Here is a 22,697-nt window from a genome sequence, read left to right on the forward strand (position 1 = left end):
GAGAATGACATCTCTGTTATATTCAGGAGAAAATGTCTAATATGCTGAATTAATCACAGTCAGTCAATCAGTCTCATAATGCTAATATCAGGTTGTGTGTTGCACATTTAAACTCTACTGAAGTTGACCAAACCGTTTTACATTTCAGCCAAATCCAAACACAACGTTTGTGAAGATTAGGTGGCTGTGTCGCTGCCTGACCAAAACACTGCTAACCTAAATAAATGGGCTTGAAAAATGTTTAGTTAATAATTAAAATGATCTCCAACCCATATGTATTCCTTGTATGTGATGAATATGAAATAATATGTAAAACTGATTGAAAGAGCACAAAAATACACCTCAAAAGTTTTCATTTTGGGTTAGAGAGGATTGAAACTGTCTCAAATAAACATGTTATTGCTTTGTGACACTTGAATTCATCACCAAATTGTATTGACATGTTTTGTAGCCTTTTGTTGCTTTCTCATAAAAATAAAGCATTAAAGCCTGGTTCAAACCTGACTGCTTTATGAAACCAGAAGCAAATTATCTGGAACTTCACAGAGTTCAAATCAGGACACAGCTTTATTAGTTGTTTCCAGTAGGTTGCAGTATTACACAAAGCCAAAGCAGAAGAGGCTTCGAGTAAAAACATCAACAATATCATGTTGGCGCCCATGTTGTTGCTCTGAATTAAAAAAGAAATTCAGCTAAAGACAAAGATACTTAGCAGGTTCAAATTGTCCACCAGAACATTTTCTGAGTGGCTTCATTTTGTTTAAGGAATAAAACTTAAAATAATTTTTTTTTAAAAAGGCATTGATATAGAAAGAACCTATAATATCACACACACACACACACACACACACACACACACACACACACACACACACACACACACACAATCAACATTAAATGTAGAGACATAAACAGGTTGTTGTCTGATTCAGTTTTTCTTACTGGATTACTAAATCACTTTTGCTTAACATAATGTTTAGATTTAATTTTTTTTACAGCTATGAATAAAACCACAAAAAAGAAAAACAAAACTAAAGCTCCATCTACATCGTTTTCTAAATGATGTAAAGAAACAGATTGATTTAATGTTCAACCTGCCATCCACTAATTTTTGACAAACTGAGAGAGAATGAAGAGGCATGAGTCAGTCAGCTATTACCTCTACAAAATATGATCAGATTGTGAAGTTTAGCATACAGAGACATTTAACAGAAACAGTAAACATGGAAAAGAAAGTAAGATAAAAACAGTTTTCCTGCAGTCAAATCAGAACGATGAATGTACTCTGCCCTCTGCTGGTGGAACATTTATTAAAACTAGATCAGTGCAGAGTACTAACACATGTTCACTAAGGATCTTTGGGTGTGACCGCATGCAGTTTTACATCGTCATTACAAAGTAGACCAGGGTACATCTGCAAATTTATTGCAAGGGAACTCAAAACCTTTTGTAAGGAAAAATAATATTCACTGTAAATTTATTGGAGAAAGGAGAAAGGTTGATATTTCAGATGAAAATATATAAAAAATTTTGCAAACATTTTTTTTAAACCTAAAAATAGAAATAAAAATAATGGTTCTTCAAAAATGACAACAAATTTCCCAGAGCTGATGTTTATCAAAAAATATAAATTCTCTTGACCAGATCTGATACACCTGTGTAAATTGCATGACTACATAAAATAATTGACCTGTCATTTTGGGCAAACTTTGGTTTGTTCCTTTTGAATGATCTTGATCAATATAAGAATTTGCCAGAACTAAATATCGTCACCTTCCTATAATAATGGCCTAACTCTTTTTTTTCTTTTCTTTTCTTTTTTTTTTTTTTGTTTTTTTTGGGTTTTTTTTGCCAAAAGTAATTTCAGTCATTGTTTGCCAATAACTGATTGTTTTTTTGCAAAAATCATTTTTGACTTAGGCCATTATTTCAGACAATACATATTTACAGTGCAAATTCAGCCCTTAGTTCTGGTGGTTCAGCTAAATATGGATTTTGATAGCATCTTTATTAGCTGTGCAATTGGTTCTATCTGAAATTAACTATCAGATCTAAGAGCGGTTTGAAGCTCAGCTGTTGACCTTTGAAGTGCGAATCTGCAGATTTGTGTGGAACAACCTTCAACAGATAACAGCTGCTACGTTCAGTGCTGGGAGACTTTCTGAGCCGTAGGGCACCGCTCAGGTCAATAAACAATCACAACCTTTCTCTGCTTGGTGCTGAAGCTTCTCTGTCTAAAGGTGGGTGAAAACTACCTGTGTTCCCAAATATTTTTCTTTTGTTTTCTTTCTCTTCATCAGTAAATCTGTCTGTGCTTCCCAGAAATCTTCAGATCCGAGGCGGGAGACTGATTTCAGATTAGATTTAATGTTCAAAAGGAAGGTTGAATAAGACGAAATATATCTGATGCAAGATTTCACAGAAACTATCACTTTTCCCATCTGATATTTTCTGACAAAAAATACATATTTTTTATTTTATATTTTACCTTTTCGCCATGTTTTGCAACAATTAGAGATTACTATGCTTACAATTATTTTCTTGATAACGTGCAACAACAGTGTTTAGATATAAATTATTCCTTAAAGCAATGTATGCTATTTGCTTTCTTTTTAAGTCCAACCACTCTTCTTTACCCGACGCAATAGTTGATACATGGCAATAAATATTTGCAAGGAAATATGAACTTTTTTCAATGTTTTATTTTTTTTTTAAACTTTATCAAATTTGCAAGATAAGAAAATACAACATGCATGTTGCTTATTTCCTCCTTTTTTTATTACTATTTTGTAATATGACTTCCCTACAGACTGCAGCACATTTTGATAATTAAATGAATGATCTGAAGCTACACAGCTGAATGATAATTATTTGTTTTCTCCTGCGCTGTCAGGCAGCATGGCAGCCAGGAGGTGTTCAGCTCTTCAGGTGGCGCTGATCGTTCTGCTCGTCATCATGACAGCCGTCTGCGTGGCACTGATTGTAGTTCTGACCACTGGTAAAAAAGACGCAGGTAAATACACATGAAGCTGAAACATTTATAATCTGTGTCCAGTTCGCTAAAAACAGCCAAGACATTCAGGGAATTCAACTGTGTCGTGTCGTTATGAGATTTTTTTTTAAAAACCTGACGCAGAAACATACAGGCATTAACCAGAGAAAACAAAGAAAAATTAATCAATTTAACACATTTAAAAGCCAATATTTACATTTGGCAAAAAATAAAATAATAATTAATAAATTTTCTCACTGCGTGATGCTGGTTGTTCTCTGCTGAATGTTTCAGCACGTGTATTTGTTGATTTTGAAAATCTAAACCTGACGAATTGTATAAAAATGTATCTGCAGAGTTGAATCTAACTATAAGCTTGACAATAGTCGTTTCATCTCAGTCTGTGTCTCTGTCCTCCAGCCCCAGGGCCTCAGGGCACGCCTTACCTGATTGGAGTAGGACGATCTGACTGCACCGGACCGCCAGCTGAAATCCCTCTGGTCAGTACCAAACCATACCAAATATTTAAAAGTGTTCTGTATTAAATTTTTTGTTCATATTAGTTTACAAAGCTTTGGAAGGAAAGTTCAGAGCTGAACAAAAACCATGCTTCGGTTTCTTTCTTTACATAATAACATTTGCTTTTTAATCTCCATGTTTGGTTTTAGTTACTTTAAGGCAACATTAAGTTCAAGAAGCACATGCAATTGCTAAACATGTACTGAAAGTTTTATAGTGTTTTTTGGGAACAATTAAAATCTGGAAGTCAATTGCATCTATAGGATCACTGTCATCTACAATCAGCACACTTGCCAGTGTTTTGGTCCTCTTTTTGCTGCTGAAACAGCTCTGATTAGGTATAAACTTTTCTGGATTTCTGAAGGGCCACTGTGGTACCTGCAAATGCTTTTTAATTCCTGGAATGTGTGTGGTCACAGTGGGTCACTCTTCATTGACCACCACATATTGCTTTGATTGGACTTGAGGCCCATTCATCACCTCAAACACATTGTTTTGCTTGTCAGATCAGTCTTTTGGCAGGGAGCATTACCCTGCTGAAAGAGGTACCGCCTACCAGAGTGAAGTGTTTGACTGTGGTCTGTGATAGGCGGTCAGGAAAATTTCACGAGTTTCAGGACCAATATTTTGACCTAGAAGCAGGTCACATCCCATTTCATCTACCAACTGCATCTTCCCAAGGGGAATCTTGTTTCTGTGCGTTCTTCAGGATGTGGTTGTTGGACGTTCGAACGCTTTGCTCATAAGATTGTCTGTCGATACCATCCCTGTTAAATCAAATTGAATACACCCCCAGTCCATTATCACAAGTCTGCTTGTGAACCAGCTTACATCAAAATCAACCCATCCCAGGTTGCAAATCTTTCATTTTAAATTAGTGCGTTTTGCTTCTGGAATCTGTTTATCACAATTATTCCGATACCTTTTCATTTTATAAAGAAATAGTTTCAGTAGTTGCTGTTGAGAACCTTTCTATTCATTGCTGGTCTTCTGGTGAGTTTTCTGATTGGTTTCAACACAACATTGGACTAAATGTCTTCGCAGTGGAATCTTTTATGGTTTCCGTTTGTGTAATAAGTCCATAAAAATCATTATTTACTGGCACTTTGAAATTATAACAGAATTAAAATGTTGCACTGATAATGACGTGTTCAATCTCAGATATCCTACAGGATAAGGGCGAAGTCCTAAAAGTTAATCCCTAAACATCCTGAAATTTTCTGTCCAATCCCAGACACCACCAGCGCTGACTAAACAGAAAATCAGATACAGACAATAACAGCAGAGCCTGTCTGAGGTCACAATTTCATTCAGGGTTAATTTCTCAGGGCCATTGGTTGTTGACTTCTTATCTGTTAGTTATCAGCAGTTTATCATTGAAAAACTCTTTTGGCTCTAACAGCGTTTGAATGGTCCACACATCTGAAGCAGGCAAACAACATCATAAGAAGGAAAGTCGGTAGAAGTCAGAACGCCCCTTTACCTGATTGGGTGTGTTAGACTGATATCCTTTATGGTGACGCGTCGGAAATCTTGCACGACACATGTGCTGAGATACCAGAAAACAGGAGAGGAGATGTCGGAGTGTGTTAAAGTGAAGGGGTTGGATCAGAAAGCAACCTGATAAAGACTTTCTAATCTGATTAGAAGACAGCAGACACATGTTTCAGTTTTCAGTTCAGATGGAAGCAATCATTAAATCTCATATCCACAGTTTATTTCAGTTTTAGTTGTCATAATCCAAAAAAATTATACACTCATAAGTGTGAGATTAAACACATTTTGAGTCGTACGCTGTCTGGAACTGATTCGGGATTCTTTGGAAATTCCACATTAAAACAGTTTCCGTAACAGATTATCATATTGTATTCCCACATTATGCCACCAGGAATCAAGATACCCAAACCCCCTGTTTCACTTGCCCAATCACTGTTCCTTCCTGCAGGCACTGGGCTAAAGCATAGGAGGCTTTTGATAGCTTTTCTGCTGAGCCTGGCCAAGCCCCAGGTTTTGACCAACAGGTTCCTGCTGATAGGCCTTTAAGCAGGTGACCTGGTCTACCCTCATCTGGATGGTGTTGACTAATTTTCCCAGCCATTCTTCAAGCTAGCTGAATCTCTTGTAGGTTAGCATTCTACCCTGAGGCTAATTTATCCTCAAGAGATCATATCAGGAGCCTGAGACAGATTCAGAACTCTACAGAAGATTGAAAACAAAACCATGAGGTTTTGGCAGTATCTTTGGATCCTCTATTCGGAGTCGGATAAGTTTGATAATAGCAGGTGAACCGTCCAAAACATTTGTGTTGCTATAGAAACAGGGAAAACCATACAGCTGAATGTTCACCTGTTATTCAACTCCACTCTTAACACTGCGCCAGAGAACATAGACTGAACTTAAAGCTCATCTTTAAGTGCACAAGCGTTGATCACCACTGCCCACAATTCTGTGAGGGTAAATGCTAGAATTATCCTCCTAACATGATGATAAGAGTACTGTCGTCCTCCCAAAACGTGTTTTTTCTGTGTATCTCAGATGGGCTATGCAAACCCTCAACAAACTGCTGCAGGAATACACACACGTCTGTACAGTCGAGCCTTCATCATCGACGACGGGAGTCGAAGAGTTGTGTTCGTCACCGCTGATGTCGGGATGGTTTCTCAGAGGCTGCGGCTGGAGGTAAACAGACACACACACCCACACCCACACACACATCTTCTACTTTGTGTACAGAGAAATGATGGACTAAATGCCTTTCACAGATTGTGTTGTTATTGTCCCCATATTGTGCATACTGTTATTTACTATGTGTGTTTTCTTCAAAATGTCTCTTCTGCTGCTGTAACGCAACAATTTCCCATAGGTAAATACCAAATGACCACTTTTATTCTGCTCCACACACATTCATAGACAAATAAACAATAAAAAAAATGACATGATTGCAAGCAAAGAGAAGGAATTGAGTGGGTTAGGTTTGTACATCTTACCTACATAAATCATATAGTGAAGGCTTATGATGCTGCTTTTACTGTCCAGATTAGTTTGAATTCACAACCTGGTTGATGTCAGGATTATAGTTCCTGTACAAATTTCTGTGTTTTCAGGTTCTTCAGGCACTGAAGGAGAAGTACGGAGACTTGTACAGACATGACAACGTAGTTCTGAGTGGGACACACACCCACTGCGGACCGGCAGGCTATTTCCAGTACACACTTTTTATGCTCACTAGTAAGGGGTACATCAAGGCAGCTGTGGAGCCTCTGGTCAACGGCATCGTTAAGGTTCGTGTGGACCAGAGAGGTCTGGTTCCTGTTACCTAAAATAATGTATTTCAGTTTTGTTTTTTTTTTCTGATATACAACAACAACAAAAAAACATATCATCTGTAACATCTTCATAGTTATTTAACTAATTTAAATTTAAGACTAATTTAAATCTTATTTCAGAGCATAGACATAGCTCACAGTAACATGAAGCCGGGCAGGATTTACAGGAATAGAGGGGAGCTGGACGACAGCAGCCTGAACAGAAGTCCTCACTCCTACATGAACAACCCAAAGGATGAAAGGAAAAGGTATGAATGGATGAAAACAGTAAAAGAGATAGAGATCAACATTTCTTGCCTTTCTCGCCTGGTTTTACGTCTTTTGTTCATCTTGTTTCATTATGATGACGACACTGGTCGACTGTGTTAATGGGTCTGTCTTGTTGATGTTGAGCTTTTGTTTTTTTTTCTTCTGTACATTCTCCAAACATTTTTGAAAAAGGTTTGGAGAATGAATGTACTTTATTTTTATTCACATGTCAAATTGACCATTAGGTGTTTTAAATTGTTAGCACATGTTAGGTTAAATCATTGGATGAGACCCAGGATATTTAGGGTTAGGACATCTGTCTGCACCAATAAAGAGATGTATCCAGATATTAATGAGTACTAACTTTTCAGGTACAAGTCGAACACAGACAAAGACGTGTTGGTGCTGAAGTTCACAGATCTGGATGGCGACGGGATTGGTATGATTAGGTAAAGATGTTTTTATTTTTATTTATTTTTTTGTTAATTTAGAAGAGCAAATGCATAATTATGTTTCCTTCTAAAGAAAGTATATCTTCAGTTTTAATATTGTGTAAATTATTGATGAGTATATTCATTTTGGATTATCAACCAGGGTTATTGCACTCTTTTGTTTTGACAACAGCCTGAACTGTTACAGATCATTTTTGCACCATAGAAACTGAAGGGGACCTCATAAACTTTTAGGTTTTTATCGGACTTCTTTCTTTTAGAATCGACCACAAACTAGCATCCAACTTGTGTCTCTGAACGTATATGTCAGATTTTCATATTCTCCATTAGAATCATTCACAAATAAACCTTTCTAAACTTCATCAGTTTAAATTTGATTTCACGTTCCACTCAACCAACCAGCTTTCTGCAGAGTAAAAATTTCAAATATTTTTCTGTTAATATCTGTTAAGAAAAATATTGTAAAACAGTTTAAAGTTGAATATTTGCATGTAGATAACAGTTAATTGTGACCTCTCCTAACTTGAAGCTTCTGTGTCCCCAGCTGGTTTGCTGTGCATGCTGTCAGCATGAACTACACCAATCGCATGGTGAGCAGCGATAACATGGGCTATGCTTCCTACCTGCTGGAGGAGGACAAGAACCCTGGAGAGCTGCCTGGACAGGTGCAGGACACACTCATTGCTTTGTAATAAATTTATAAGGGAGATTCAAAGACAAGCCCCACTGGTCGGTTTTTCCCCACTGGTTGATTTTACTGATGAGTTGAGCCTCTGTTTGTAACTATTCAACAAGCAGCACATCTGTTCAGACTGGCATTTGAGTCTATTGCATCTCTCCTAACTTGCCTGTTACTTTATTTCAAATAGTCTATTTTCGTGGAAGTTTACACTGCAGCTCTTGTACTTGTATGTTTTTAGGGAAGTTTTGTCGCGGGTTTCTCCTCCAGTAACCTTGGCGACGTCACTCCAAACACCAGAGGACCTTATTGTGTGAACACTGGGCTACCCTGTGACTATCTCAACAGTTCCTGCCCAGTTGGCGGGGTAAAAAAAATACACACCGTATAAAAATACACACAACTGCCATCTTTAAAAGCTGAGCACTAAGTGCGTCTCTTTCAGACTAAAATGTGTCAGGCATTCGGGCCAGGAAAAGACATGTTTGACAGCACAAGGATCATTGGACACAACATCTACTTGAAGGCCAAGGTATATTACAAGGTTTTTGTGAAAGCAGAAGCTCACGTTCAAAGTGTTCTTCTACAAAAAAAAAAGTGTCTGATGGTGTGCTGCTGCCCCCTGCAGGAATTGTATGCGAATGCAGTGGAAGAGGTCACAGGTCCAGTTCGGTTTGCTCATCAGTGGGTCAACATGACGGCCGTGACTGTCAAGATCAACGACACGCACACGGTCAGGAGACACGCATAAAACATATTTAGAATGATCATAATTATTAAATAAAGTTTAGGACCTGATGTATTTATTTTGTACATGGTTTTTTTAATACAACTCAAGCACCCTTTGCATTCAGATTTGTTAAAATATTATATTTGAATTTGTAATTAATTTTTTTTATTAGATAGACTTTTTCAAATCATCCTTTATTGCAAATGCTTCATTTCTGAAAGGAATGTTGTTATTTTGCAAATTGCTTCTATCTGTATTTTTAGTTATGTGCAACATGTCTTAGATAAATCTGGTGACAGAAGCCGGAGTGATAGGATGTTTAATAGAATAAACTTTTAGTAAAATCATGATTTTATAGATTATTATGAATATATGAGTTTACTAATTCAAACTCTGCCTCCACTAGATTTTTTTTCTGCTACCACAAAATATATCTACAGTATGTGTGTGCTGTTTTTTTTTTTTTTAGGTCAGCACATGTAAACCAGCTCTGGGTCACAGTTTTGCAGCAGGAACGATAGACGGGGGAGGAGACTTGAATTTCACTCAAGGTGATTTTATTGTCGTCTTGCTCTCATTTAAATCTCATTATGAAACGTCGCCCTTTCCCCTCATTTGTGTGACTCTCGCTGCGCGTGAAGGCGCTGTGGAAGGAGACCCCTTCTGGGACGGGATCAGGGATGCTCTGGTGGGGCCGCCGTCCAACCAGACAAAGGAATGTCATCATCCCAAACCCATCCTCTTCAGCACAGGCGAGGTGAAACGTAGCAGAATTCAGATGACCAGACGCAGTATAAACAAATGATATTTGTGTTACTCAGTCATTTTGTGAACGCTCGCTCTTCTGTTTACTTAAGAGATCGAAAATGTGAAGCATTCTGAGCGTTTTTGTGTTTTCGTGGCGTTCAGATGAACTGGCCTCTGCCGTGGCATCCTCAGATTGTGGATGTTCAGATCATCACCGTCGGATCCGTGGCCGTTGTCGCCGTCCCTGGAGAAATGACGTAACGATGCTTTTTACCTCAGTTGACCATAAAGAAGCCGACTGCGAACCGCCAGTTTGTCGGTAGCACTGCTGCTTATATGCTCTTTATTTATGTGGTTGCTTCCACAGCACCATGTCAGGAAGGAGGCTGCGAGAAGCGGTCAAGAAAGTGAGCGCCGACATGGACGCAAATGTTTTTGCAGCTCATTCTGTGGCTTTATGCTGAGGTCTTAACAGACGTTGTTGTTTATCAGGAGCTGACGTCGGTGAGCACCTTCAGGAACTCAGAGGTGGTGATTGCCGGACTTAGTAACGTCTACACTCACTACATAACCACGTATGAGGAGTACCAGGTATTTGATCAGTCGTCAGATGTGTCGTCTTAAAATCAGTCTGCCATGCAGACAAGATCGAGACAAAATGTGAACGATTCATAGCGGGGGGTCTAAATGAACCTAAATCAAGTGTTTAAGACACTAAGTCCTATTACGTCTTACATACGACTTCAGCAAATTTAGTTATCGGTGAGAGTTTTTTTGATTTTCTTTATGGCCTGATAGTTGTCTCTAGTTACTTTCTGATATAACCCAACAAATTTCCACCTGTGTGTTGCAGGTGCAGCGATACGAAGGAGCGTCCACCATCTACGGTCCACACACACTCACCGCTTACCTGCACAAGTACCGTGAACTGGCCAAAGCCATCGCCCAGGTGTGGTCAGGCAGTGAATACGTTTGATGTGATCTTAAAAAACATTTAAATAAGTTTTTAGTTAGGGATGTTCTTCTTCATCACTGGTCAATTCTAACTGGTGAAGATACTGACGTTTTAAGTGATCAGTGTTACAGTTAGGAGGACAGTGTATTTTTTTTTAAACCGGTAAAGGGAAGAAATAAATAAATAAAAAAATCACCTCTCTAGATTGGATGTTAGGTTATCAGAAAAAAGCTGTGCAGTTTTTTTTGTTTTTTTTTGAAAGAGTTTTTAAAAACTAAAATTTTGCAAAGAGTTGCCCTGACATCTGGATTTTACCAAGATTTTAGAAAATCACGAATGATTGAAAATCTCAGATGTTCGACGCTTTAATGACGAATATAAAAAAAAAAACGCATGAAACTCCTACGACTGCACAGATGTTTTTTGTGTTTTCAGGACAAAGTGTCAGAGCTGCCTGTTGGCCCTGAGCCTCCCTTCTTCACAAGCAACCTCTTTAACTTAATGGCTCCAGCAGCGGTGGACAGGAAGCCTGTGAACAGCAGCTTCGGAGACGTTCTGGAGCAAGTCCTTCCCGTCTACAGGCAGGTAGGAGTCCCTATATGCATTTATATGCAGATATATTTTTTTATGTACATATCTAAATTAAACTCTGCATCATTTTTTTTTTAGGGTGACATCGTCTCAGTCACATTTGTAGCAGGAAATCCTCGACATTCAGGAGACATTGTAAGGAAAGAGTTTGTTTTTTGTTAGTTTTTTTTCTGCAGCAGACGCTGTTGATTTTTTACCTTTTTTGCAGAACTGTTGTGAGACTCTGTCTTCATCCTTACTACTTGTTTTTCTTTGTTGCAGAGAGACCAGACGTTTGTCACAGTGGAGATTTATGATAACAGAACAGAAAACTGGGAGGTTGTTTACAATGATGCGTCGTGGGAGACCAGGTAATGTAATATAAAAATAAAAAACATTTCAATGTTCTTAAACATGAACAGGATACTTAGCCGAAACTTGCGTCAGTGTAGTTTAGTGTGGTTTGTTAGTATTTTTTTTTCCCCATTTGTGACTTAATACTATAGGAGGTTTGGAAATGTTCCTTTTCAACAGTTTTGAGTTGGGACCTAGCAATTTCAGGCCACAAATTGCAAGAGAAAACCTTTTTATTTTTTTTGTAGGTGTACAAAGTTTGACCACGGCATGCTCTAAAACCAAACATATTTACTTTAGACCTGAGACTAAAGTTAGCCTCTGCTGTAACTTCTGCAGGTTTCACTGGCTAAAGGGCTCGAATCGACAGAACAACGCCACAGTCGAGTGGTTCATCCCCTCCTCCGCTCCTGCTGGCTCCTACAGGATCAGACACTTCGGACATTACAAAGAGCTGAAAGGCCTGAGTCCCGTCATCACGCCATACGAAGGCTCGTCCGACGTCTTCTCGGTCGGGTCCAGCTACTATCACTCACATGACCAGCCGGTCCACAACCACAACTCTTGATCGCAGAAGAACTTCCTCCATCGGGATCTCAGAAACGTTTGTTTGGATTTAAGGAATGAGACGCAACACATTTAGAAAAATAATATTTCTAAATAACAAATTATGAAATATAAATCCATTGCTTTGTGTATATTGGTAAGAATATTTTGTTGTCCTTGATTCTGTAGCATTTCCATTAAAACAAATGTAATTTTCTGTTTCTTTTATTGTCTCATTCCTATAATCTTGCGTTTTATGAGAACAATTTCTCTCCTCACATGTTTGTTCTGTTTGTCTTTGCAGATGTTTTATCCTATTATCTTTTTTTTTTTCTTTGTTAAAATCTCTCACTTATTCCTAAACCTCCGCTAAAAGATTTAACTCAATTAAAAATGACAAACTCACGTTTATAGCAAAAATATTTATTTTAAACTTGTCTGTATAGAAACGTCTCAGCCAGGCCAGGGTTATACATTACAGGAACAATAATAATCGTCACAGCAGCATGGATAAGGTCACTACAGCAACACTGACGTGCATTCGGCGGCTTCAGGAAGTCAGCAGACAACTAAACCTCGGTCAGGCAAAACACATTTCATCAGAGAAGTCGGGGGGGTTACAGGAGACTACCGAGGTTTCTTTGCACATAACGGAACCCACAAGCTCGATTATGATTATTTTACACATGCTTTTCCTCAACAACGGAGCACATTTTCATCGTTAAACGTGATGTTTTGTTTTTTCTTGTTAAGCCGGCTGTCGTATGATTGATTCATCGTCACAAACTGGGGGGAAAAACGGATTTGTTCTCCAGCTTCACTCGGCACGTAACTGTAAAAATGCATCACGGTTCAGTTCGGATCTACCGGCACACAGACGTTACTCGTGTGATGTTTGACATTTGAGCCCGGCAGCCTCTGGAAGCCCTTTTTTTTTTTTTTTTTTACATCTCGCACAGTCACAGATCATTTACAGATTATCCGTCGGCACTCTTATCCCGAACAACTGAAACTCCAATCCGTTCAAGATGTGGAAAACTAAATGTCACCGGAGCAACTAAACCCGTTTGCATATTGAGTTTTTGGGGTGAAAATGATTTTTCCCTTTTTTTTATATTTTTTTATTTAAAGTGCTTGGATGTATTAAAACATGAATCTCTGTTCATTCAGCAGTCGGATTAAACACTGAGCGATGGACGTCAGTCTGCGATTAAAGTGACGTCACAGGTACATCGATGATGCTGGGGCGGAGGATCCCTCCGATGTTTTCCTCTCAAAACCATTCTGACCCAACAGCGACAAACATTATATTTACATATAACCGAATGGCTAAAAATAATTCTAATATTTTGGTTCTACTTTATCATAGGAAGCAGCTCGTTCGGATTAAAAACAAATCATATTTCCTTCCCTAAACCGGAGCTAAAAAGCGGAACGGATTGTTCTCGTGTTTTGAGTCACAGCTTCATGTCAACGTCGTTAATACCACCGTGATTATTAAAGGCACAAATGTTAAAACTAGATTTCAAAAAATATAAATGTAAAAACTATTGTGGCTTCACAGTCAAGCTATTTCTCCAGTCTGTTGGAACGCAAACTGAATTTTGACTATAAACAGTAAATAACCGAAAATAACCTTATACGTTATTTACTGTTTTTAATTTTGAAGCAAAGCTATTAAAAATATATATATATGTATATTTAAGTTAACACTTTTTTTATATATGTCTTTCTTTTCATTATTAATCTTTGTTTATCTGCTTTGAGAAAGTTGCTTTACCGATCCACTTTATTCCTGGATGCTGTGATGCTTTTCATAGATTGTTGAAAACTTCACTCAGTAACATTTTAGCATGTAAACAAGGCGTCTCTGTCAGAGCAAATAGTGATTAAAAACATGTGGGAACATCAGGCTTTTATACGTTAAACGTGATTTTTGAATTTGAATAACATTATCGTGCCAGTACCTTCAGGACTGGGGATGAACTCGAATGTAAAATAAAATTAAACATTTGTCCGTCTCTTCAGATTCTCTGCTACTGACGATCGCAGTGAAGGGGGAAAAAAAATTACTTAATATAGAATTCATTTGGTTATTTCAATGTTTTTAAGTGACTTAAGACATCAAGTTGTGCATTAGACTGTTTTTAGAGATCATTTCTAAAATAACCAATATATGGTCAAGCTTCGTCAGATTAAATTTGTAACTATTGCCAAAAGTAGGCATGTTCAGACATGTCTGAGATTCAGTTGAGACGCGCTCGTTGGTGTGTGATTTTTGTTAAAATGTACAAAAATGAAGCATTTTGAAGCAGCTGCCATTATTGTGCCAGAAGTAACTAATGTAGTTAATCCTACAGCCAGGAATAAAGTGGACCTGATGATCTATTTTTTTAAAGGTTGGTCGTCTTCATGCGGTAAAACGAAAATGAAAGCATCTCAGCCATCTGTGCAACTTTCCTCACAAATGAAAACGTGCTCAGACCCATTTATTAAAAAAAAAAAAATGAACGTCTGAGACTGAAGGAATGTTTGTTCGTATTAAACTGGGCCTAGACCGGAGCAGAAGTCACTCAGACTGAAGTTTCGGTGTGCGGCCAAAGTCCGGGCGTTTTGACTGATCAGCTTAACGGCAGTTTAAGAGGGAAGAGGGGGGGAGTGGCTCACGCCGGAAACGTCAAACACAAAGTCACACAGTTTCAGACATACGGACACACACAGGCGACACTTCAAACACACAAGAGGACAACCTTTTAAACATACTATGAACACGTTTTCCGTCGATCAAACGACAAACCGCATAAACTCTGCGAGTCTCTGACGCATGGAAGTTCTGTTAAGACGCTGTGGGATAAATGACGCCGTAAATGGATTTTGCACTTGTGCGATATGTTGAACTGATACTGAAGACAAATTAAAGTGAATACCTGAAAACATGTTTGAAACACGTCAGAAATGTGTGAGAAACATGTGGAAAACGGGTCAGAATCATTTCAGACGATGTGTCGAAACACTGCTATCTTGAAGATGTATTGTTACGGTCCTGTCTGACGTATGGCACTAATTTTCAACATCTGATTCAGTTTTTTTTTTTCATAGTTTACATCTGTTGTTTGCCTTCAGGGGGTTTGGGTGACATCCTGTTTGCTGAGCAGAACCTCCAGCAGCCGCAGTTTGGCTTTGAGCTGTTTGTATTCCTGGTATTCCTCCTTTATCGGAGTGCGGTCCTCCTTCTGGCAGACCCTGTTGGGAGAACCAGTCACTTCATAAGTTACACCATGTACGGCTGCTCGTTTAGTCAAAAACAAATCCCGATCAAATCACTTTTTAATGATTTGATCAGGAAGTAAAATTCTGGCAACCACTGCTGCCGGTATTTTACCGTAAATTAGAGACCTTTTCTTTGTTTTTGTTTTTGCAGTGCACACAGGGTTCACGTCACCTCAGCTGAGCTGAAAGGGGGAACTCCATCACTGATGACTCATCACAGACACGTTTACAAAGCTTTTGATTCATTTAGATCACAACCAGAAGTGAACAGAATCCTCAATATTTTGTTTCTTAAAGGGGGATTCTTCCACGTTTTCTGCACCAACAGAAGCTCTAGGACAAACGTTTTGCCAAGTTTCTTGTGACCAATCGATACCAAAACATTGCAAAGTTTAATAATTGCAAATGTGTATTTCCTCATGATTTAGAACTGGTGCTGTTAGCTTAACGTACCGTCCGGTCTGGCGGTAAAACTCGTCCTCGAACTCCCTCAGAACTTTCCTCCTGATCTTCTTCTCAGCTCTGGTTTGCCGCAAACACTCCAACAGCTGAGACCTTAACCAGCGGGAGGACAGAAGGGTTAAAAGGCATTCGGCTCTGTTGTAGCGGAAAACATGAAGAACGCAGACGCTGTTGTTAAAGGCATACCTGGACGCTTCATGCAGGTTGGCCGTGGTGAGAGCGCCCTGCTGACGGACGGCTTTCACCTCGTCTATTGGGGACACGAAGGCCGGGTCGCTGTCCCGGTCGCTGTCCTCCTCGTTGGCGGCTGGCCACGTCGCTCTGCAAGAAGGCGGCACTAGAATGTCACTAACCACCGAGGAGGTCAGAGACTCTTCATCTGAGCCCTCCTCTTCCTCCTGTGGGACAGAAACAGAAAATGGATTAGGCTTCGGTGGTTTTGTCTTCGTAATTTAGACATTAAACTGATTTTCAGCTACATTTAAGCTTCAGTTAAGTAAAAGCTGAAATATATTTTTATTAAGAGCATCACCAGGACAGAATCTGCTTCTGATTCAAGTATTTTTTTCTAATTGAGAAAGAAGCAAAACTGGTCAAGAACAATTTGCGTGTGTGTGTTTGTTTCTCACTATGGTGGTGATGGTGGGACTGGCACACAGTAACCGTTTGATCATCTGGTAGCGGTCATAAAGAGGCTTCACCAGGTTCTTCTCCTGCTTCGTTCCCTGAAGGATAAAAAGGAGGTGATAAACCTCTGAAACCCTTTATACTGACATGAGCTTTTCAACAGCATTTCTACACAAACTAAAGGGGAAAAAAGCCTCACTAATAAGGTTGTCCCGATCCAATATTGATATCAGAAATCGGTCCGATATAAGCCAAAAAAAAAAAAAAAGAAGAAAAAAAAAACGAGTATCAGATTGTATCGGCATTTTAAATCTCCAATAAAACCATTAGAAGCACTCTGCTTCCACTCCAGACCGATTGTTTAATAATAACCAATACATAGTTGTTGGCTATTGTTTACTGTTTGATAAAGCCTTTTCTAGCATTCCTTATGACAAAATAACTAATATAAGTACATATGAATTGTGCTGATATAATATCGGGTCAATATCGATACATCAGAAATTTAAAAGTTGTATCGGGACTTCCCTGCCCATTAAGTATCTGAGATGAAGGTAAAGTTTCCACTGGGGCCTTACTGGTTGGCCGTGAACACTCTCAAAGTACAGCAAACATTTCTGCAGTGTGATCTTCTCCAGGACCATCTGTGCCTGCGTCATTTCCTGTACACCGACATGAGCAGACAGGAAGTCAAAGCGGAGCTCAGGCTCAGCTCACAGGAGCACCTCAGACAGCCGTCACAGCGAACACAAACCTTCATGTTGTCAGGGAGACCCAGAGACTGTCTCTTTTCTCTCAGCCGCCTGAACAGAGACTCCACAGTTTCCTCTAGAGATGGTTTGTGGTCCGACGCCCCCTGCTGGCCGGAACCCGATCTGCAGATTAAGTGTAAAGAACCCAGATGAACATATTATTGCTCTAATTAATTAATTTAGCTATGTAAATCCTGACACTTCTAAGGGTCTTCAAACAATGAATGGATGAAATTGTATGGAATATTACCTGCATGTTTCGCTGGATTCCTGCTCCTTTGACTCAAACACCGACTGTCGAAGCCTCAACTCTGCGGAGGATACACATTCAGAACAACCTCAAAAACAAGGTGAGTAACATTTACATTAAAAATGGAACTGAACCAACTGTTTATGGCATTTGCTGCAGAGAAAACAGAAGATATTATAGCAAGACCAATTAAATACCTAACATGTGGTTGGTTGTTTTTTATTAGTCTTTTTCATATTTGTTCGAACTACAGCAGATTTGTTGTAGTAATTGAGAAAAATCTAACTTCAAATCAGTTTCTTTTTTTTTTTTTTTTTTTTTTAATAAGCTGGGACAGATCTTTGTTGCATTTTTTACCTTTAAGTTGTTTGCGAGCTTTTGCCAGCTCACTCATCACTCTGATCATCTCCGGGTTTGAGTATTTATCGTTGTGGGACGGCTGAAAAAAACAAACACAAAACAGACGACGATTCAGATTAACTAAAGAATTCAAAACCATTTAAAATAAATCATAACAACAAATATCCACAGAAATATCTAGTCAAATACTAGACTTTACATATCAGTAGACAGTTGAAGTTTTGGGAAGTTGTCCGGGGCGGCATTCAGAAGAGGGGCGTGAATAAGCACCATAGCATACAACTTATCTGACTGTTACGACATGAACAAGTTTCTAATGCTTTTATACACATGCAGTAAACGGGGAGTTTCTGTCTCTCACGTGTGTTGAGCAGGTTTTTCTCAGCTTTCTACTCAGAACGGGAAGATTAGCTTTCATGCTAATCTTAGATGCTGTCTGCTGAGATCTCCTGCCCTTTAAAACCATCTTAAAAGTTCAGATTATTTGTATGAATTTTAAGTTGTTGAGAAGGGTAAAGCCACTTGCTATTTTTGTGGATTATATTCTGAATATATAAACACACAGCTGGAAATCATGCGTTTTCCTGTTGTTCTACTCCACGGTGATATCCAAATATATCCCATAAATAAAGCGAAAATAGGAAGAGAAAAAGAAGCCGAAATTTGAAGCCTTTAAACTGATTTAGGCGGCCGTTACGTCATCACGCGAGAGGGGAAGTGCAGATTTACCTTGTAGTTCATTTCCTGCTCAAACTGATCCTCAAACCTGCGAACCCTCTTCTTCAGGCTCTGAATGTGTCGGGTGAGGAAAGGGATGGACGCTGGACACTCGTCCTCTGAAACCTCAGTCCTGTCCCCGAGACTCCTGCACCTGCATAGAGGAACGTAAGGGTTCAGCTTCGCTAGTTTTCATCTGTCTGCTGAACATAAACTACAAACCAGGGCCTCAGTGAAATTCAAACTTGATATTATGTGTCAGTTTTTACTCATTTCTGCTTAGCATCAATGCTCAGAGGCGTACCCGTAATCAGGGAGTCAATTCTTAAAAATGCCTGAATAATGTGGAAAATCCAACCTTCCATATCGCCGTCAAATTCGGTGATATGGCGAGAGAGAGAGAGAGAGAGAGAGAGAGAGCAAGAGAGAGAGTCTAGTGAGACATCAAACCACAATCTGGGTCATGGACACATTTTGACCCCCTGCCTCAAGCTTTGGCTCTAAAGATAAAATAATGGATGGATTATGTAAGATGCATTAAAAAGGGAGACACAAGGTTAGAATAAAATCAACTCATCAGGACAGAAAGAAAAAAACAGTCTCACTAGAGTTCACTCAACATGCTCTGCTTCTTTTTTTTTATAAATCTTGTGATAGTATGTCGGAAGGAAAATTCTTTATGTCTGACAATAACCAAAAGACATTCATATAACCAGTCCCACACTGTGTCTCTGCCTATTACTATGAATGAACATTCAGAGGAGCCTAAAATGGATACAAAAAAAAATCTACATTTTCCCATTAAAATGTTGATTATTTTCTGATGGCAAAAAAGAAGAGATCAAAATAAATCACCGCAGAACTTTCTCCACCTGCAATGTTGACCTGTAACCCATCAACCCAACTGAAAAACACAAAAGCACTAATGAAGTAAAAAATGAATTCATGTGGTTGCATAAGAATGCACACTGTCTAATATTTGGGGAGCTGTTAGAAAGCTGGATATTAAAAGAAATGTCATCTTACAGCACAATGTATTCACCAGGAGCAGATTGAAGTTTTGGAACCGTCCTGCCCGATCCCAGACCTGACTCTGTGGACTGACAAATTAGAACCACTACAGAACCAAATACCAAGGAATATTAGTGTAAATGAGTCCAAATAGGGTTCCCGAAGAAACAAAACAAAAGCCACGTCAAGATATCCACCGCCAGATTGGTAATGTCAAGTGAAAACCACCAGCAAATTCCCACATCTACAACTGTTGTGGTCAAAACCCAGATTTGATTTAAAGCCAACAACATGCTCGTCTAGAGCTGCACAGGAGAAATAAAACTCAATTTTACTCCTCATCAATCAAACACCCAGTCTCATATCGAGACACGGTATCAACAGGTGCCACAGCTTGCTGTTGAAGTCTAGTCCTACTACTCTTAAACCCAGACCTACATTGTACCAAAATCTGGACACATATTGTCCAACTCAAAAGAAAACCGTCAACAACTACACCTGTAAAAACATAAAAGAACTACTGGGCTCCAATTCTAGACTCAAAGAAGACCGATAAAATCAGAGCCATCTTTGGACCAACACATCCCATTTCAGTGGTAAATCATCTGAAACATATTTAGACTAAAACTGGACGGATGTCAAGGTTCAAAAGTCACAACCCAGGTCTGTGAAATTCCTGAAACTGAAACTATTTCAGGACTAATCGCAAACTAGTTCAAAATCAACTCCCTCAGTATGTTTGACTGAGTCATAGCTGATGACAGGATGTGATCCAACATGTCCAGAATCCAGAAGCCGTCGATTCCAGTGAATCGATGCCGTCCTGTTCCTCAGAGGCAGCTCTCTATGTCAAATTTGTTTAAAATGCTCCAACACACCCGATTCAAATGACTGAATCCCTTTTTTAATTTCTGCAGAGACCTGCATCAAACTCAAGTCCTCCACGGACATGTTTTGACAACATTCAGGTGTGTCCCGGTTCAGCACACCTCCATCAAGCAGCTGGATTTTCTCATCCAAAGAAATGCACCACATCTACCCTTGAGGACTGGAGTTTGATACCCGCATTTTTAACCAAGGTTAACGTCTCAACGCTACGCTTCGGATGCTCACAGCATGTACTGCTGGCTGCAGGGTGGCGATGGAGCCGTATCTGGGTCGGAGTTGAACCTCAGGCTGGGGCTGCAGCAGCGTGGGGAGGGGAGGGGACTGGGGAGGCCTGCCAACAGCTGGAGGAGAGCTCCTCCTCCTCCTCCTCCCCCCTCCGATCCGTCTCCTCCTCCTCCAATCTCACCCCCAGGGCTGCTCCTCTGTGGGGAGTGATGAGGACTGGGGGACAATGTCCCATCGGACACCAGGGGCTGCTGGCTGAGGTGGATGGAAGCTAACGGCTGGTGTCTTGGGGGCTGTGAAGGTCTGGTCAGGACAGTCAGGAGCTCTGGTGAAAACAAACGACAAATTAATGGACATAATGGCCCATTTCTCATGCATATTTCATGGGATCACATCAGCTCGCCAACATTTTCAGCAATTAGCTAGTTGTAAAGATGCTCCTGCTGCGGGAGCCGATCCTGCGTTGTCTCCGATTCCACTTTAAATTCTCAGCAAATGCTAACAGAGCGAAGCTTCGGTGAACCACGCAGTTTGAGTGAGAGTCGAGGAGCTGAAGGAGGTCAGTGTGCTTCACAGAGTTTTTTACTTCAGTGGCTATAAATAGCTGATTGCTGAAGGGAGGTGGGAGAATGAAAACACACACACACACCCACGCACACACACACTCTGCGAGAGGCTGGAAGGAGCTGATTCATCAGAAACCCAGAGACAAAAACCTGAAAACAGTTTACAAGGAGCTTAAGAGGAACATCTGACCTGCACAGAGACAGACAGGTGGGGGCAGGAAGAGAAAGACGAGGACAAGAAACAGACAGGTGAGGACAGAGACAGACCAGGTGTACCTGGAGGGTGGTTCTCATCTGTTGGGGCTCTGTGGCAGAGAGCTGTCGTCCTCCCGTCCTTCCCCCCCAACTCGACGGGGACACAGGGGCTCTTCCCCTCCTTGCTGCCCAGGGCAGGGGGGCTCTCCTCTGGGGACGTCCCCTGCGAGGACCCTCCCTCCACATCCAGAGCCTGGAGCTTAAGCAGGGAACTCTGCAGGCAGAAGCAAAACATGCCGACACACTGATAAACCAGGTCCTAAGAGGAGTGTGTCCAACACGGACAGCAGTGAGTCCCGTCACTGAGATGGATCCAGATATTAGCCCACTCTCTGTCCCTGGATGGTTACATGTTGAGGGGGCAGGACGATGTGCTGGTTGCTTCTTGGTGTATGATCATGTCCTCCAAACGAAAGGATGACTCACTCAGCGTTTAATCCACCAATTTGCCTCATCCCTGTGGGTCAGCCAGATGCAAGGAGGTTAAATATGAATCCTTCCCTCTCTCAGCGGTGCAGTCCAGGTGTTTCAGTGAAATCCGGCTGCCGTAGATGATGTTCTCCTGATTCCTTCCTCCTGCGCAGGCAGTGAGTGCTCAGGAATTAGCCTGCTCCGATCAGTCTCAGCTCAGCAGGACGGTTTTTTGAATTCTCAGCCTGTCGTTTTGCACGTTCACTGATGATGATGATGGTGATGATGCAATGGTCTCCTCCCTTCCTCCCCCTCTCTCTCCCTCACTGTGCGCGCACCTCTCTCGTCTCCCCTCCCTCACTGGCTGGATTACTCATCCTCAGTCTTGAGAGGAAGAGGAGGGGGCTGGGAGGAGGAGGAGGAGGATGGAGATGTTTGCCTCCGTCAGGATTAGAGACGTGTGGGGGACCGTCTCTCTATCTGATTGTGAGGTTTTTCCCGCATCAGAGAGGGAGGGCCCTGCCTGCTGACATCATCATCTCATTCATAAAAGCGCAGGATGAAGGAGAAAGAGGAGAAGGAGGAGGAGGAGGGACGTCCTTCTCCTTAGACCCAGTGAACGCTGCTGCCTCACAGAGAGACGCACACAAAACATCCTCCTCTTTTTCAACAGACAAAGATTGATGGAGTATCCAAGAAAGTACTTCAGCCACAGTAAGCAAGTATTTGGGACAAGAGCTTCTGAAGTACTGAGAAGATGATGAAAACGTCAATCGTTTAATAT

At 40.4% G+C, this 22,697-nt stretch overlaps 2 protein-coding genes across 2 annotated transcripts; one reads left to right on the forward strand and one right to left on the reverse strand.

The window, feature by feature from the left end:
- The first annotated feature begins 2,135 nt into the window (after positions 1 to 2,135).
- On the forward strand, positions 2,136 to 12,339 carry LOC103133054 (neutral ceramidase-like). The gene is made up of 21 exons (XM_007544817.2): positions 2,136 to 2,240; positions 2,894 to 3,013; positions 3,413 to 3,492; positions 6,047 to 6,190; positions 6,616 to 6,792; positions 6,958 to 7,085; positions 7,458 to 7,535; positions 8,083 to 8,203; positions 8,459 to 8,584; positions 8,663 to 8,749; positions 8,846 to 8,950; positions 9,417 to 9,498; positions 9,589 to 9,704; positions 9,857 to 9,951; positions 10,062 to 10,101; positions 10,187 to 10,285; positions 10,548 to 10,643; positions 11,085 to 11,234; positions 11,319 to 11,375; positions 11,502 to 11,590; positions 11,913 to 12,339. Exons 2-21 carry the CDS (start codon positions 2,899 to 2,901, stop codon positions 12,139 to 12,141), a joined length of 2,214 nt encoding a protein of 737 aa, XP_007544879.1. The 5' UTR covers positions 2,136 to 2,240; positions 2,894 to 2,898; the 3' UTR covers positions 12,142 to 12,339.
- Positions 12,340 to 12,850: 511 nt separating this feature from the next.
- Positions 12,851 to 22,472, reverse strand: LOC103133055 (protein FAM13A-like). Its single transcript, XM_007544819.2, has 11 exons — positions 21,524 to 22,472; positions 20,682 to 21,006; positions 18,570 to 18,711; positions 17,838 to 17,919; positions 17,481 to 17,541; positions 17,233 to 17,353; positions 17,057 to 17,140; positions 16,481 to 16,576; positions 16,038 to 16,249; positions 15,843 to 15,944; positions 12,851 to 15,362 (listed from the first exon to the last, which is right to left on the reverse strand). Exons 1-11 carry the CDS (start codon positions 21,735 to 21,737, stop codon positions 15,239 to 15,241), a joined length of 1,563 nt encoding a protein of 520 aa, XP_007544881.1. The 5' UTR covers positions 21,738 to 22,472; the 3' UTR covers positions 12,851 to 15,238.
- Positions 22,473 to 22,697: the final 225 nt, after the last annotated feature.

Source organism: Poecilia formosa, unplaced genomic scaffold, assembly GCF_000485575.1.
Source record: "Poecilia formosa unplaced genomic scaffold, Poecilia_formosa-5.1.2 Scaffold2217, whole genome shotgun sequence".
NCBI classification, from domain to species: domain Eukaryota; kingdom Metazoa; phylum Chordata; class Actinopteri; order Cyprinodontiformes; family Poeciliidae; genus Poecilia; species Poecilia formosa.